At 43.1% G+C, this 15,258-nt stretch overlaps 1 protein-coding gene across 2 annotated transcripts; it reads left to right on the forward strand.

Moving 5' to 3' along the window:
• Nucleotides 1-1,428: 1,428 nt before the first annotated feature.
• c23h22orf39 (chromosome 23 C22orf39 homolog) lies at nt 1,429-5,866 on the forward strand. Of its 2 annotated transcripts, none has more exons than XM_068055340.1 (3): nt 1,429-1,533; nt 2,206-2,373; nt 5,426-5,866. In XM_068055340.1, the coding sequence occupies exons 1-3, from the start codon at nt 1,510-1,512 to the stop codon at nt 5,549-5,551; spliced, it is 318 nt and encodes a 105-aa protein (XP_067911441.1). In that variant the 5' UTR covers nt 1,429-1,509; the 3' UTR covers nt 5,552-5,866. The 2 variants fall into 2 exon arrangements, with proteins under 2 accessions (XP_067911441.1, XP_067911440.1); XM_068055339.1 differs by lacking the exon at nt 1,429-1,533 and adding an exon at nt 1,598-1,816.
• Nucleotides 5,867-15,258: the final 9,392 nt, after the last annotated feature.

Raw genomic sequence — 15,258 nt, forward strand, 5'->3', positions numbered from 1 at the left:
GTCGTGACACAGGGCTGATAATCACAGAGCGAACAGTCGTGACACAGGGCTGATAATCACAGAGCGAACAGTCGTGACACAGAGTTAATAATCACAGAGCGAACAGTCGTGACACAGGGCTGATAATCCCAGAGAGAGCAGTCGTGACACAGGTCTGATAATCCCAGAGAGAGCAGTCGTGACACAGGGCTGATAATCACAGAGAGAGCAGTCGTGACACAGGGCTGATAATCCCAGAGCGAGCAGTCATGACACAGGGCTGATAATCCCAGAGCGAGCAGTCGTGACACAGAGTTGATAATCCCAGAGCGAACAGTCGTGACACAGGGCTGATAATCACAGAGCGAGCAGTCGTGACACAGGGCTGATAATCACAGAGCGAACAGTCGTGACACAGGGCTGATAATCACAGAGCGAACAGTCGTGACACAGGGCTGATAATCACAGAGCGAGCAGTCGTGACACAGGGCTGATAATCACAGAGCGAGCAGTCGTGACACAGGGCTGATAATCACAGAGCGAGCAGTCGTGACACAGGACTGATAATCACAGAGCGAGCAGTCGTGACACAGGGCTGATAATCACAGAGCGAGCAGTCGTGACACAGAGTTGATAATCCCAGAGCTAGCAGACGTGACATAGGACTGATATCATAAATTTACAGGCTGGCTGACAGAAGATGGGAGGACAGTGTGACAGCGAGGGGGCCAATTGCCTGACATAGGGGTTTTGTCCCATGGAGGCAGTGCCATCTGCTCTCTCATGAACTCTAGCCCAATCCCATGAGCAACAAAACCCGTAAAACATTTCTTACCCAAAGATTAAAAAAAACTCCGCAGCCTTTCTGCTGCCGTCAGATTGAAACTGAAGCTAAATCTAGTCTATATAAAACTACAGTGAATATACAACTTATTTTCACAAATCTCACCTTAGCTTCGTCAGATGTGTTTTTCCCATTCCCTGCAACTATTGTAATTTTTTGTCCACTGTTTACAAGAGAACAACTCTCCGCATGTGTAGTCGTGATGAAAGAAATTCCCCAAACTCTGGCAGTGCTTCCACTCACTGCAGTAATCATCGCACATCTGAGTAGGCTGTAAGGACACGGTTGGCAGTTACCGGTCAGGGGACGTTGACAGAACACAGACATTGCGAAAACAGCCTATGTCGCGGAGCAAGAATGTTGCCAAAGAGCAAGTTCCAGTAACTATCCCTTCCAATCTTCATTGCGGCGGAGCTCAGCAGTTCTACTGTTCGGAATGGATTGCAGCGATGTCCCAATTGAAGAATCCCCGCCCCATCTGCAGTGATTGGCTATGAATGTTAATGTGACGATTTATTTAACGCTGATTGGTGAAGTTCCTTGTCAGAGGGGAGACGCTCAGAAAGCCTGAGCGCTGATTGGCTATATTAGGAGGAGGGGCGCGGAAAAGTGATCGAGGCTCCACAGTGATTGGCCGTGGGCGATGTCTTTCAGAAGGCTGTAGCCAAACTGGTGGAAGTGGAAGGATGGCGGATGGGGAGTTGTGGAGGGTGAGTGAGGCCCTGCATTGTGGATAGGACAACGTCAGGTAGCAGAATAGACCGTAGGTTTACATTCTGTTATACAGGAAAGAGGAGAGAGTTCGATGCTTGTTTTATTGATGAACATTCAGTGCAAAGATTAAAGGAGCTGAGTTCCCCATATGACGAGTTACAGGAGTGAATCCAAAGTGTGCTCACAACTGGTTGAAAATCGACCTGCTTTAGGTTTTAGTCACTGAAACTGGACAGGATGAAATTCGAGAGTCAGATGAACCAAATAATGTTAGCAATGGTGAACATCTCACTGTGTTCGGACAGCCTATTGGATTCTGCTGTGTGTGTGTTGCTGAGTTGCCGCATTTAATTTTTTTTTGAAAAATCGTCGGAATAAATCTCTTTTGTAGATGCGCGGCTGTTTTATTTCTGAGGTTAAGACTGCGTAAATTTACACAGGCAGTACGGTGCAGGCATGATGCACTTCTGCATTCAGTACAGCTCCGCTCTGCATTCATACAGACGGTATGACCTCTGGTTCTTGGGGGTGAGCAAAAGCCTTAAATAGTGGTTTACAGCAGGGGGAAAAGGCAGGCAGCATTCTTGCTCCACGACATAGGCTGTTTTCGCAATGTCTGTGTTCTGTCAACGTCCCCTGACCGGTAACTACCCACCGTGTCCTTACAGCCTCCTCGGAAGTGTGATGATTACTGGAGTGAGTGGAAGCACTGCCAGAGTTTGGGGAATCTCTTTCATCACTACTACACATATGGAGAGTTGCCCTCGTGTAGGCAGTGGAAAAAAGATTACAACAGTTGCAAGGAATGGGAAAAACACAAGTCTGACGAAGCTAAGGTAAGATTTGTGAAAATACGTTGTATATTACGTGTGTAGTACATCTGGATTTAGCCAAATAGCACCCTGATAACTTTCGAAAACATGCTTTTCATTTTCTTATTTAAATCCCTGTTGTGTTCTTTAGGTTATTCTGACATTTCTCCCCTCTTCTGAAGGCAGTGACTTGTGCTGGATATAGATGTACAAACAGCAGCAGCGCTCTAAGTTGAAGTAACCATTTTTAATGTTTAAACTTTAACAACGAGTGTTTCCAAGGGAGGCATCACAGCCGAGGCTAACCTTGTCCCTTGATGTCCAAATGCACATGAAATGGGAATCATGATTGACTATTTGTCTCTCTAGTTTGGGACTGTTGGGGCAGGGGATCCCAGCAGCTATCAGGAATCCTTGTACTAACTGCCAAAAGGTTGTTCCAGCTACCCAAAGGAAACTGCTGTTGATGTAGAAGAATTATTTGATTAGTATACATGAAATTTAATGCAGAGAAGTGTGAAGTGATTCACTTTGGTAGGAAGAACGAGGACAGGCAATATAAATTAAAGTAGAATTCTAAAAAGGGTGCCAAGCAGAGGGACCTGGGGTATATATGCACACATCACTGAAGGTGGCAGGGCAGGTTGAGAAAGTGGTTAATAAAGCATACAGAATCCTGGGCTTTATAAATAGGGGCAAAGAGTGCAAGATCAAGGAAGTATAAAACACTGGTTTGGCCTCTACTAGAGTACTGTGTCCAGTTCTGGGCACCATACTTTAGGAAGGAGCTGAAGGCATTAGAGAAGGTGCAGAAAAGATTCACGAGAATGGTTCCAGGGATGAGGAACTTCAATTTGTGAATAGGTTTGAGAAGCTGGGGCTGTTCTCCTTGGAGAAGTGAAGATTAAGGGGGAATTTGAAAGAGATGCTCATAATCATGAGGAGTCTGGACAGAGTAGATAGGGAGAAACTGTTCCCACAGGCAGAAGGATCCAGAACCAGAGGACGTTGATTTAAGGTGACTGGCAAAAGAAGCAACAGTGACATGAGGAGAAACTTTTTTTTACACAGCGACTGGTTAGGATCTGAAATGCACCACTTGAGAGTGTGGTGGAGGAAAATTCATTCGTGGCTTTTAAAAGGGAATTGGATAATTATCTGAAGAGAAAACATTTGCAGGGCTATGGGGAAAAGGTGGGGAAGGGGGACTAGGTGAGTTGTTCTTGCAGAGAGCTAGCATGACATGACAGACCGAATGGCCGCCTTTGCTGTAACCATTCTATGATTCTAAGAAACAGAAATAACATGTTCGTAAAGAAATAATAAACAAACCTGCATTCATTTGGCATCCTTCAGGATATCCCAAAGCTTACAGCCAACAAAATACTTTTGAATTTTTAAAAATTCATTTCATGGAATGTGGGTGTCGCTGGTAAGGCCAGCATTTGTTGCCCATCCCTAACTGCCCTTGAGGTCACTGTTGTAATATAGGAAAACACAGCAGCCAATTTGCACATAGCAAGGTCTCACATACAACAACTGGATAAATGACCAGATAATGTGCTTCTGTTTGAAGAATTAATATTCACCAAACCAAGCCACTTGGAGAACTACCCTACTCTCAGAATGATACCAGGGCTCAAAAGGTTAAATTATCACAAATTACGTAAACTTGGTTTGTAGTCCCTTGAGTTTAAAATGTTGAGAATTAACAGGTCTTCAAAATGATAAAGGGATTCAATAATGTAAATACAAAGACTTTATTTCCTCTGGTGTGTATCCAGAACAAGAAGGCATAATCCTAAAATTAGAGCTTGCACATTTTAGGAGTGAAATCATGAAGCAGTTTTTCCACATAAAAGGTACTGGAGATGTGAAACTGTTTCCCAAAGTGGCTGTGGATACTGGGTAAATTGAAATCAATAAATTTTAGTTAGGTCAGGGTATCCTTGGATATGGAAAAATGGCAGATAAATGGAGTTGAGGAACAGATCAACCATGATCTAACTGAATGGTGGAACAGGGTTGCGAGGCTGAAAAGGGGGTAAAGAGTTGGATACAAGTACAAAGTTAAAGCTTTAGTGAAGTGAGTGACTTTGGAGGTTTTCATCCCACAGTGAGTATATGGATCATACAATCAGCAAAAGCAATTGATAGTGCACTTAAAAAGAAAATGCAGGATAAGAAATGTAAGTGAGGGTCATTAGGATAAGAATGAATGGAGATGATCACATTCTCTTTGGAATATGTTGCCTCATTGAACTAAATCACATTGCAAAACTCAAATGTCACCAAGATGGCGGTAAGCTGAGAACTGTCAGCATTAATTAGACAAATGCCTGGCAGCAGAATACCAAGAGTGAGGTATAATGACCGGTAGGGGAACAGAAACCACATATAAATCTAACTGTTTGGATTTCAGATGATGAACTGCATATACTTTGCTGCCATGGTGTGTCCCCTGAACCCCTGCAGTTATCTTACAACTTTGTGAAAAGTTCCTGTCCAGCAATTCAATACAATTAGGGAAATATTTTGCAGGGTAATCACAAAGCATTTTGAATCAGAATAAAATATACTTATATTGTTACTCTTACTGCATCAATCCCAATTGGATCAGGAAGGTCCCAAGTTTGATCCCTGTACTGAACTACTTGATTTGAGATTGGACTAGCAGTTGGTACAATTGGCTTCTTTTAACCTTGGGGTAGGGAAGGATAAACAGCAACAGTTCCTGCTTCTGATCTCCCTGTCAATCCCTGCTGGATGTGTATGAGTTTGGACAATGGCTGAGGATTGGTTTGGGCCATGATTTTTTTCACCCCATGTAGAAATACCCTGCTGCCAGCGATGAGATGCACAGATAATAATGGATGCTTGGGCAAGATACTAGAAGATGCTCAAGGAACTGTACTCCAGCTAGGAACCATGTATTCTGTTTTTTGTTTTGTTGCGCTCCCTACAATAGTTTATCTTCTATTCAGTGCCTCAGTGGGCTTCTTTCCACACAAGTTTTAGCTTTCAGCCAGAAGATACTGCTAATGTGGGTCTAACAAAGCTTGTTTTAAATTTACAGAAAGTTTTATGCGAGAGTGAGAAGAAGAGGTTAGAAGAACAAAAGAGGCAATTTCCAGTCTGGGAGATGAGGAAGAATCCACCAGCTGAATGGTATCTTCCCCTAAGTGATGGAAAAGAGAAATAGTGGGACTTGGCCATCCTGGTATCTCAAGCTGCCATATAGTTGGGATATGGTGCAATAGGGCCTATGAGAGCATGTCGGCTCCTCCTTGCTTTGCAGGATTTATGCTAACCCAACTGGAAGCAGTTTTCTCAGGATCTTAACACTACTGGTTAACCTGAATTCACTTTTGTAGGAACTAGGTGGGTTTTGTACAACTTCTGTCTTGCATATGGTAATCAGAATAATGTTGATTTGTGACCAATATTAACAGGAAGTGTCATGAGACTATGTTGCAGTAAAGATCTGTGTTCAATAAATAAAACACCAGCATATTCATTTTATTTAACTGCAGGTTCTTGCAAATGCTAATTTTACATCTGTGATTGCTGTGATACTCTTAGTTTGAAGATGATGGTCAGGGAGGTGTCCAAGACTGACTTGAAATGGAGATTATGGGTGAGAGATTATTATATATTCAGTTTGGATTGGGAGTTAGTTAGAGAACTAATTTAAAAAGGGCACGGGCAAAGATTGTCACTTGGAAATCAGGTTGGCAGATGGGAGGAGGTAGAATACAATGATCTGTGGGCATCATACCAAGCTGATGCTGTATTTTTGCAGATCGGCAGAACTCCTGGACAAATGTTGTGAATAGCTGTTGTTACGACCGAGGCGGGAGGAGTGCATGTTTTTTGTAGTTCCACTTCTCCACAGGTCACAACATATATTTAAATGTGTACCCAGTTCCCGATAGGGTCAATCATACACTCTATTTTTATCCCAGAATAAAATACACCAACTAGCTTTCTTTAATAATTTTGTTGTTTAACAGTTTATTATAAAACAAGACTTAACCAGTAATGAAGCAAAGCATTAACACACAGATTGAAATATGAAAGTTCCCTTTTTACCTTAGCACCTCTCTCTCTCTCTCTCTCTCTCTCTCTCTCTCTCTCTCTCTCTCTCTCTCTCTCTCTCTCTCTCTCTCTCTCTCTCTCTCTCTCTCTCTCTCTCTCTCTCTCTCTCTCTCTCACACAGACACACACACAGGTTAACTGAAAAATAGAGATTTTCTCTTTAGAGCACTGTTACAAAAAAAAAGAAAGACATTAAAAGAATACTTTGGCTAAATACTTGCTAATTCTTGAAGAAAAGAAGAGAAGATGTGGAAAGATGTCAGTTGTCCCTTTTTTGGTTTGGTGTCCCAGCGCAGATGGCTGTCACTGGGATCTTTCTAGAACAGTTCTTTTCAGGTGATGTTGAAGATCAGTTTGGCAGGCTTTTCAGGAAAAATGCGGCAACAGGGGTTTCTGGCAGGCTTTTCCAGAGAAATGCAGCATCAGTTTCTCTCTTGCACTTGGTTCTCAGGAAGTTCTCAAAGAGATGGAAGAGGATGCTGATGGTGACTGCTCTCTCGGCTGGTTTTCTACAACTACCTTCAAAACAGTTCACACCCCAACACCATGTCCAAAGTGAAACCAAAAACAATATCAAGAGTCAAGCCTCCTAATACCTATAAATCTTGACCTGTCACTACTCTGTAAACATCTCCCCTTAGTCTAAGGTTCCTGTTGTTTATTTATCTTAATTGGTGACAGGTGGTCTCCAGTAGAGGTTGTTTTTATCACTCCTGGATTCTTCCATTAAGTGTTTTCAGTCAAGAGTCCTTTCAACGATCTGTCAACAACAAAGCAGTCCAGTTTCTATGAAATCTTCAGCCTTCTCCATAAATCCATCTCCATAATTTAAATAAGTCCTCAAAAACATATACTTAAAAATAAAAAGCACTTTCATAATACCTCCATTGTTGGAGGAATGAAAAGCCATTTTTAAATGCGTTTCATTACTGAGTGGGATAAAAAACAGAAGATGAAAAATATTTTAAAACCCATTTTCACAGTCACTCATTCACTCTGTACCTGTAGCTAATACAGTTCTGCTTTGTAGCATCTTTGCACTCAGATAACTCAAAGCAAAGTTAAATCCTAGACAAAGCATCCGCAATGTCATGAATTTTCCTTGCAATGAGCATAAGTGATAAGGTTTCAATAGTAAACTCCATTGGAATAGTCTGGCATTCTGCTTTTTAAATTTTTCCACAAAGGCTAGGGTATGATCAGTATATACCAGTATCTCTCTGCAGTCGTGGTGGACATAGACCTCAAAATGCTGAAGAACTAGTAATAAGCCTAAGGTTTCTTTTTCCACTGTTGAATATCTTTTTTGGTGTTGATTTTAGCTTTTTGGAAAAGTATCCCACTGGCCTTTCTATGCCTGATTCATCGTCTTGTAACAGGACTGCACTGACCCCCAGGTCACTGGCATCAATTGCTACCTTGAAGGGCTTAGTGAAATTTGGAGCAGCCAACACTGGCTCATTAATCAAAATGGCTTTCAGCCTCAAGATGCTTGCCACTCCCCTGACCACACTACCTTGGTTTTCTTTTTTTTTGTAGCAAATCTGTCAATGGAGAAGCTGTAGTACTAAAATTTGGTAGAAACCACACATCCCCAAGAACCTCAAGATTTCTCACTTAGTCCTAGGGGTAGGGAACTCCACGAATGCTTGTACTTTTGTTGTTCTTGGCAACACTTGTCCTTACCCTACTATATGCCCAAGGTAGATTACTCTGGGTTTTACAAATTCACTTTTGGTAAAGCTTATCATTAAAACAGTAATATGATGGTAATTTTCTAAACAGAGTTTCTAGTTGTTCCAAATGGACCTTCCAAGTGTCACTGTATACCAGCATATCGTCAAGGTAAACCACACAGTTACTAACACTGGCTACCACTTGGTTCATTAGTCTCTGAAAAGCGACTGGGGCATTTTTTAAGCCCGAATGGCATCACCAAGCATTGGAAAAGACCATCTGGTGTGACAAAGGCCAATACTACTTTAGCTCAGGGTGTTAAAGGAACCTAAAGGGATACTGGTATCCCTTTAACAAATCTATTTTTGTAAGAAATGTGGCATTGCCCAATCTGTCGATACAGTCTTCCAAGCGAGGTATTGGGTAAGAGTCTGCCTTTGTTACTGCATTAACGTTTCTGTAATCTTTGCAGAATCTAGTTGAAGCGTCAGATTTAGGCACAAACACCACTGGGGAACTCCAGGTGCTTTGACTGGGTTCAATTAGGTGGTTTCCCAGCATGTATTGGATTTCTGCTTTGACCTGGGCCTGTTTCTCTGGACTTAAGCAATAAGGATGCTGTTTTATAGGAAAGGATTCCCTTATATCCACATCATATATGGCTACGGTTGTACATCCTGACTTGTCCCTACAGACTCTTTTAACTGCTGTGAGTAACCTTGTTAGGTCTTATTGTTCTGCATCTAAATATGAAAGCCTAGATCCAATCTCCCTAGCAATTCAGTATTAGCTAACTGGATAGTAGGAGGTTCAATTGAGGAATTGTCTAGGCCTCCATCTGCCTCATCCTCACTATCCCTTTCATCCTTCACTGTCCTTACTACCTGACGTACCTGTGCTTGCTTATCCTCCTCTCGGCGATATTGTTTCAACATATTGATATGACATAGCCGATTCTTTTTCCGGCGATCTGGGGTGTCAATCAAATAATTTACTTTACCAATTCGTCTGACCACTTTATATGGACCACTGAACCTTGCTTTCAGCGATTCACCCTGTAAAGACAGCAATACTAACACCTGATCCCCTGGTTGAAGTGTTCAGGTCTTGGCATGCTTGTCTGCCTATTTCTTCATGGTTGTTTAGGAAGCTTTAATGTGTTCCTGAGCCACTTTGCAGGCTATCGTGAGCGTTCCTGGAACACAGATACATAATCTAACATAGAAGATTCGTCCCTCTGTTCTAAAAACCTTTCTTTAATTAGTTTTAGAGGACCTCATATCTTATGTCCATAAACTAATTCAAAAGGACTAAAACCAGTAGACGCATTAGGTGAATCCCTAGTGGCAAATAAAAGAAATTTTAGCCCTTTATCCCAATCATGAGGATATTCATGACCATATGCCCTGATCATCATTTTGAGGATCTGATGTTACCTTTCTAAAGCCCCTTGTGTCAGTGGGTGTACTGAAGACTTTAACAGTGTTATACCCATAACTTCCTGAAAAATTTTGGACATCAAATTGGAACCTTGATCGGACTGAATCTGTGTCTGTAATCCATACCTAGTGAAGAACTGGGTTAACTTCTCTACTACTACCTTCTCAGAAATTGTTCTCGAGGGAATGGCTTCTTGGCACCGAGTAGCCAGATCCACAAGTGTATATATTGGTGTCCCACTAGTTTTTGGTAAAGGTCCAACACCCTACTAAATGATTCCCTAAAAACTGGTATGGGAATTACAGGTACCAGTTTTTTATGGCAGGTTGCGGTTTTCCCACAATCTGGCGCACATGGCACGTTTTACAAAACTGCATCACAGCCTTGGAAAGACCTAGCCAGTAAAAATGTCGACTTATACGTGATTGGGTCTTCCGCATCCCCACATGTCCCGCGATAGGCATTTCATGCGCTCTATTTAATATTTCCCGGCAATACCACTTTCTGGTGAACCACCATCCATTCTTTGTCCGCAGGTCTGTGAGGAGGTCTCCACTTCCTCATCAGAATCCCATTTTTAATGTAGTATCCTTACGGAACTCCTTTTGCCTCCGCTTCAATTCGAGATGATTGTGCCACTTTATTTAACAGTGGATAGGATTGCTGAGCCTTGATCAGACGATTTATTGAACATTTCCTTTGGCTTATCCAAATCCCCAAACAAGGTTTCAGATATTCGGCTATCTGGTGCCAACTTTATCTCCGCCAAATAAACTTGTTTAGCCATTGCTTGGGTCACTGCACATGAAGAAAAAATGCCTGAACCTTTTCCTGCAACTTCTGTCTCTTTAACTTCACTCAGTTTTTTCATGACTACTGGAGAAGCTACAAACTTCACTCCGGCCAAATCATTTCCCAGGAGCTGGTCAACTCTGTCTACCAGCAAACTATGGACAACTGCTACAGTTACCGTTCCAGACATTAGGTCACACTTTAGGTACACCCAATACAAAGGTACGGGTTTATACTCCCCACCAATATCATTCACTAAAACCTTGGCATTCAGTGCGCTCTCTGGTGGAAAAGTTATGCCTTTCCCCAGCAAAAGAGTTTGGGTGGCTCCTGTATCCCTAAGTATAAGTTTACCTGCCTCACTTGAGGGCTAAGGAGTTAGTTTTCCTTTGGACAAGAATTCCTGATAACTCTCAGGTACCTTATTCACATCCCCAGGCACACACTGCGGTTTTTGTAATTGGCCTTACAGCTGCAGCCAGAGCTCCAGCCCGATATGTCGTACTGATAAGTCCCATGGGTTTACATGCAACTTCTAGCATTCTACACAAAATTGTCCCGTCTTGTGGCAATGGTAACATTTAGGCTTGCGGACCTCACTTCCACCCTCAGCATCTTCCTTTCTGGCCTGTGGAGGAGATCCTGGGGCATTCCCAGCTGTCCCTTGTCCCCCAGCTACTTGCCTTCCTTTCACCCTTCCACCTTGTATGCTGCTTGGGTTTGGGCTCGTTAACTAGCTCGTAAGCATCAGCAATTTCTGCTGTCTGGGAACCTTCTGGTTCTGTACATGGGTTCTTACTAACGGAGGGAGTGAATTTTTAAATTCTTCCAGGAGAATTAGTTCCCTAAGGTTCTCATATGTGGCCTCTACCTTTAGTACCCGTATCCAACAATCAAAATTAATTTGCTTTACCGTCTCAAATTCTATTTAAGTCTGCCCAGGTTGTCTCCGGAGTTTCCGAAATTTCTGCCGGTAAGTTTCAGGGACCAATTCGTAAGCAGTGAGAATCGCCTTTTTTGCCATCTCAATCTGCAGAAGCCTCCTCAGAAAGCATGGCATAAACTTCATGAGCCCTACCAATCAACCTGCTTTCCTTCAGCCACTTCATCTGTCTGGCTATCTTTTCAAACGAAATGAAAAATGCCTCTGTGTTCCTTTCCTCAAATTTCAGGAGGGTGTGTACAAATTTAAACAACTCTCCACTGGATCCTGGGCTAGAGTCAGATCTTCCCCCACTATAATTTTCACTGGAGTCAAGACCATCCTTTTGTCTTAGTTCCATCTTTTTAAATTCGAATTCCCTTCCTTCTCTTTCACTTTCTCTGAAATTCAAACTTAAGTTTTTCAATTCTATTTCTGTCAAGTTCCAGCTACCTCATCTGCAACTGGATTTTAGCTAATTCAACTGTACTACCACGTGGTTTGCCGCCTTCAAATTGCAAATGCTGTGCGATTACTGTAATCATGTCTGCTTTCTGAGCTCCTGGTTTTAACTCTAACACCAACAATTCTGCCAAATCCTTTTGCCTAGCCTTGGTTAAGTTTCTCAAATCACTGAGGGATACATCCTCCTGCCCCAGAAAGGTCACAGCAACTGACAGACATTTTGGTAGTGTAAACTTTACTATCATGCACAAGAAACCTGCTTTATTTCTGCTTTTCAAATATAATTATCACACTTGTAATTGTACGTCATTGGCGTTGGGTTATCCCACACAGAGCCCCCAATTAAATGTTATGACCGAGGTAGAAGGAATGCACTGTTTTTTCTAGTTCCATTTCTCCACAGGTCAAATATATTTAAATGTGTACCCAGTTACTGATACGGTCAATCACAGACTTTTGTTATCTCAGGATAAAATACAACAACCAGGTTTCTTTAGTAAACAACATTATCTGTTTATTATAACAAAAGACTTAACCAGTAATGAAGCAAATCATTTACACACATTGAAATATGAAAGGTCCCTTTTTACCTTAGCCTCTCACGTACACAAACACACACCGGTTAACCAGAAAAGAGAGACTTCCTCGTTTGAGCTCTGTTACAAAAAAAAAGACAAAAAAAGGAGACTTTGGTCAAATACTTGCAAATTCTTGCTCTGGCAGTCCTCAACATCGATTCTGGACCCCATGAGGTCTCATGATATCAGGTCAAAGGGACAAGGAAACCCCCTGCTGATTACAACCTACTGCCCTCCCTCAGGTGATGAATCAGTACTCCTCCAGGTTGATATCCACTTGGCAGAAGCACTGAAGGTGGCAAGGACGCAGAATGTATGCTGAGTGGGGTACTTCAATGTCCTTCACCAAGAGTGGCTCGGGAGCACCACTACTGATCAAGCCCTAAAGGACATAGCTGCTAGACTGGGTATGCGGCAGGTGGTGAGGGTACCAACAAGAGGGAAAAACATACTCAACCTCATCCTCACCAATCTGCCTGCTGAAGATGCATCTGTCCATGACAGTATTGGTAGGAGTGACCACCGCACAGACCTTCTGGAGACAAAGTCCCGCCTTCACATTGAGGATACCCTCCATTGTGTTGTGTGGCACTACCACGGTGCTATATAGGATAGATTTTGAACAGATCTAGCAATGCAATGTTGGGCATCCATGAGGTACTGTGGGCCATCAGGAGCAGCAGAATTGTACTCAACCACAATGTGTATCCTCATGGCCCAGCATATTCCCCACTCAACCATTATCATCAAGCCAGCAGACCAACCCTGGTTCAATGAAGAGTTCAGGAGGGCACGCCAGGAGCAGCACCAGGCATACCTCAAAATGAGGTGTCAACCTGGTGAAGCTACAATACAGGACTACCTGCGTGCCAAACTGCATAAGCAGCATGCGATACAGATCTAAGCTCTGCAGTCCTACCACATCCTACTGTAAATGGTGGTGGACAATTAAACAATTAACTGGAGGTGGCGGCTCCACAAATATCCCCATCCTCAATGATGGGGGAGCCCAGCACATCAGTGCTAAAGATAAGGCTGAAGCATTTGCAACAATCTTTAGTTTGAAGTGCCAAGTTGATGATCCATCTTGGCCTCCCCCTGAAGTCCCCAGCATCACAGATGCCAGAATTCAGCCAATTCAATTCACTTCACGTGATATCAAGAAACAACTGAAGGCACTGGATACTGCAAAGGCTATGGGTCCTGACAATATTCCGGCAATAGTACTAAAGACCTGTGCTCCCGAACTTGCCGCGCCCTTAGCCAAGCTGTTCCAGTACAGCTACAACACTGGCATCTACCTAGCAATGTGGAAAATTAGCCAGGTATGTCCTGTACACAAAAAGCAGGACAGGTCCAACCCGGCCAATTACCGCCCCATCAGTCTACTCTCAATCATTAGGAAAGTGATGGAAGGAGTCATCGACTGTGCTGTCAAGCAGCACTTGCTTAGCAAAAACCTGCTCAGTTTGGGTTTCGCCATGGCCATTCAGCTCCCGACCTCATTACAACCTTGGTTCAAACATGGACAAAAGAGCTGAACTCGAGGTGAGAGTGACTGCTCTTGACATTAAGGCAGCATTTGACAGAGTATGGCATCAAGGAGCCCTAGCAAAACTGAAGTCAATGGGAATCGGAGGAAAATTCTCCGCTGGTTGGAGTCATACCTAGCACAAAGGAAAATGGTTGTGGTTGTTGGAGGTTAATCATCTAAGCGCCAGGACATCACTGCAAGACTTCCTCAGGGTGGTGGCCTAGGCCCAACCATCTTCAGCTGTTTCATCAATGGTCAGAAGTGGGGATGTTCGCTGATGATTGCTCAATGTTCAGCACCATTCGCGACTCTTCAGATACTGAAGCAGTCCATGTAGAAATGCAGCAAGACCTGGACAATATCCAGGCTTGGACTGATAAGTGGCAAGTAACATTCACACCACACAAATGCCAGGCAATGACCATTTCCAACGAGAGAGAATCTAACCATATCCCTATGACATTCAATGGCATTACAATCGCTGAATCCCTCACTATCAACATCCTAGGGGTTACCATTGACCAGAAATTGAACCGGAGTAGCCATATAAATACTGTGGCTACAAGGGCAAGTCAGAGTCTAGAAATCCTGCGGCGAGTAACACGTCTCCTGACTCCCCAGAGCCTGTCCACCATCTACTAGGCACAAGTCAGGAGTGTGATGGAATACTCTCCACTTGCTTGGATGGGTGCGACTCCAACAACACTCAAGAAGCTTGACACCATCCAAGACAAAGGAGCCAGCTTGATTGGTTCCACATCTACAAACATTCACTCCCTCCACTACCGACACACAGTGGCAGCAGTGTGTATCATCTACAAGATACACTACAGCAACGCACCAAGGCTCCTTAGACAGCACCTTCCAAACCCGCAACCTCTATCAACTAGAGGGACAAGGGCAGCAAATGCATGGGAACGCCACCACCTGCAAGTTCCCTTCCAAGTCATACACGATCCTGACTTGGAACTATATTGTTGTTCCTTCACTGTCGCTGGGTAAAAATCCTGGAACTCTCTTCCTAACAGCACTGTGGGTGTACCTACCTCACATGGACTGCTGCAGTTCAAGAAGGCAGCTCACTACCAACCTCAAGGGCAAAAAGGGATGGACAATTAATGCTGGCCTAGCCCGTGACATCCACATCACATGAATGAATAAAAAAAGATATGGCAAGATGTCAGTTTTCCCTTTTTGGTTTGACGTCCCAAATATGCATGGACGGCTGTCACTGGGATCTTGCCAGAACAGTTCTTTTCAGGGTGATGTTGAAGATCAGTTTGGCAGACTTTCCAGGAAAAATGTGACATCAAAGGTTTCTGGCAGGCTTTTCAGGAGAAACGTAGCATCAGTTTCTCTATTTAATACACTTGATTTTCAGGAAGTTCTTGAAAGGTATGGAA

The sequence above is a fragment of the Heterodontus francisci genome, chromosome 23, assembly GCF_036365525.1.
Source record: "Heterodontus francisci isolate sHetFra1 chromosome 23, sHetFra1.hap1, whole genome shotgun sequence".
NCBI classification, from domain to species: Eukaryota; Metazoa; Chordata; class Chondrichthyes; order Heterodontiformes; family Heterodontidae; genus Heterodontus; species Heterodontus francisci.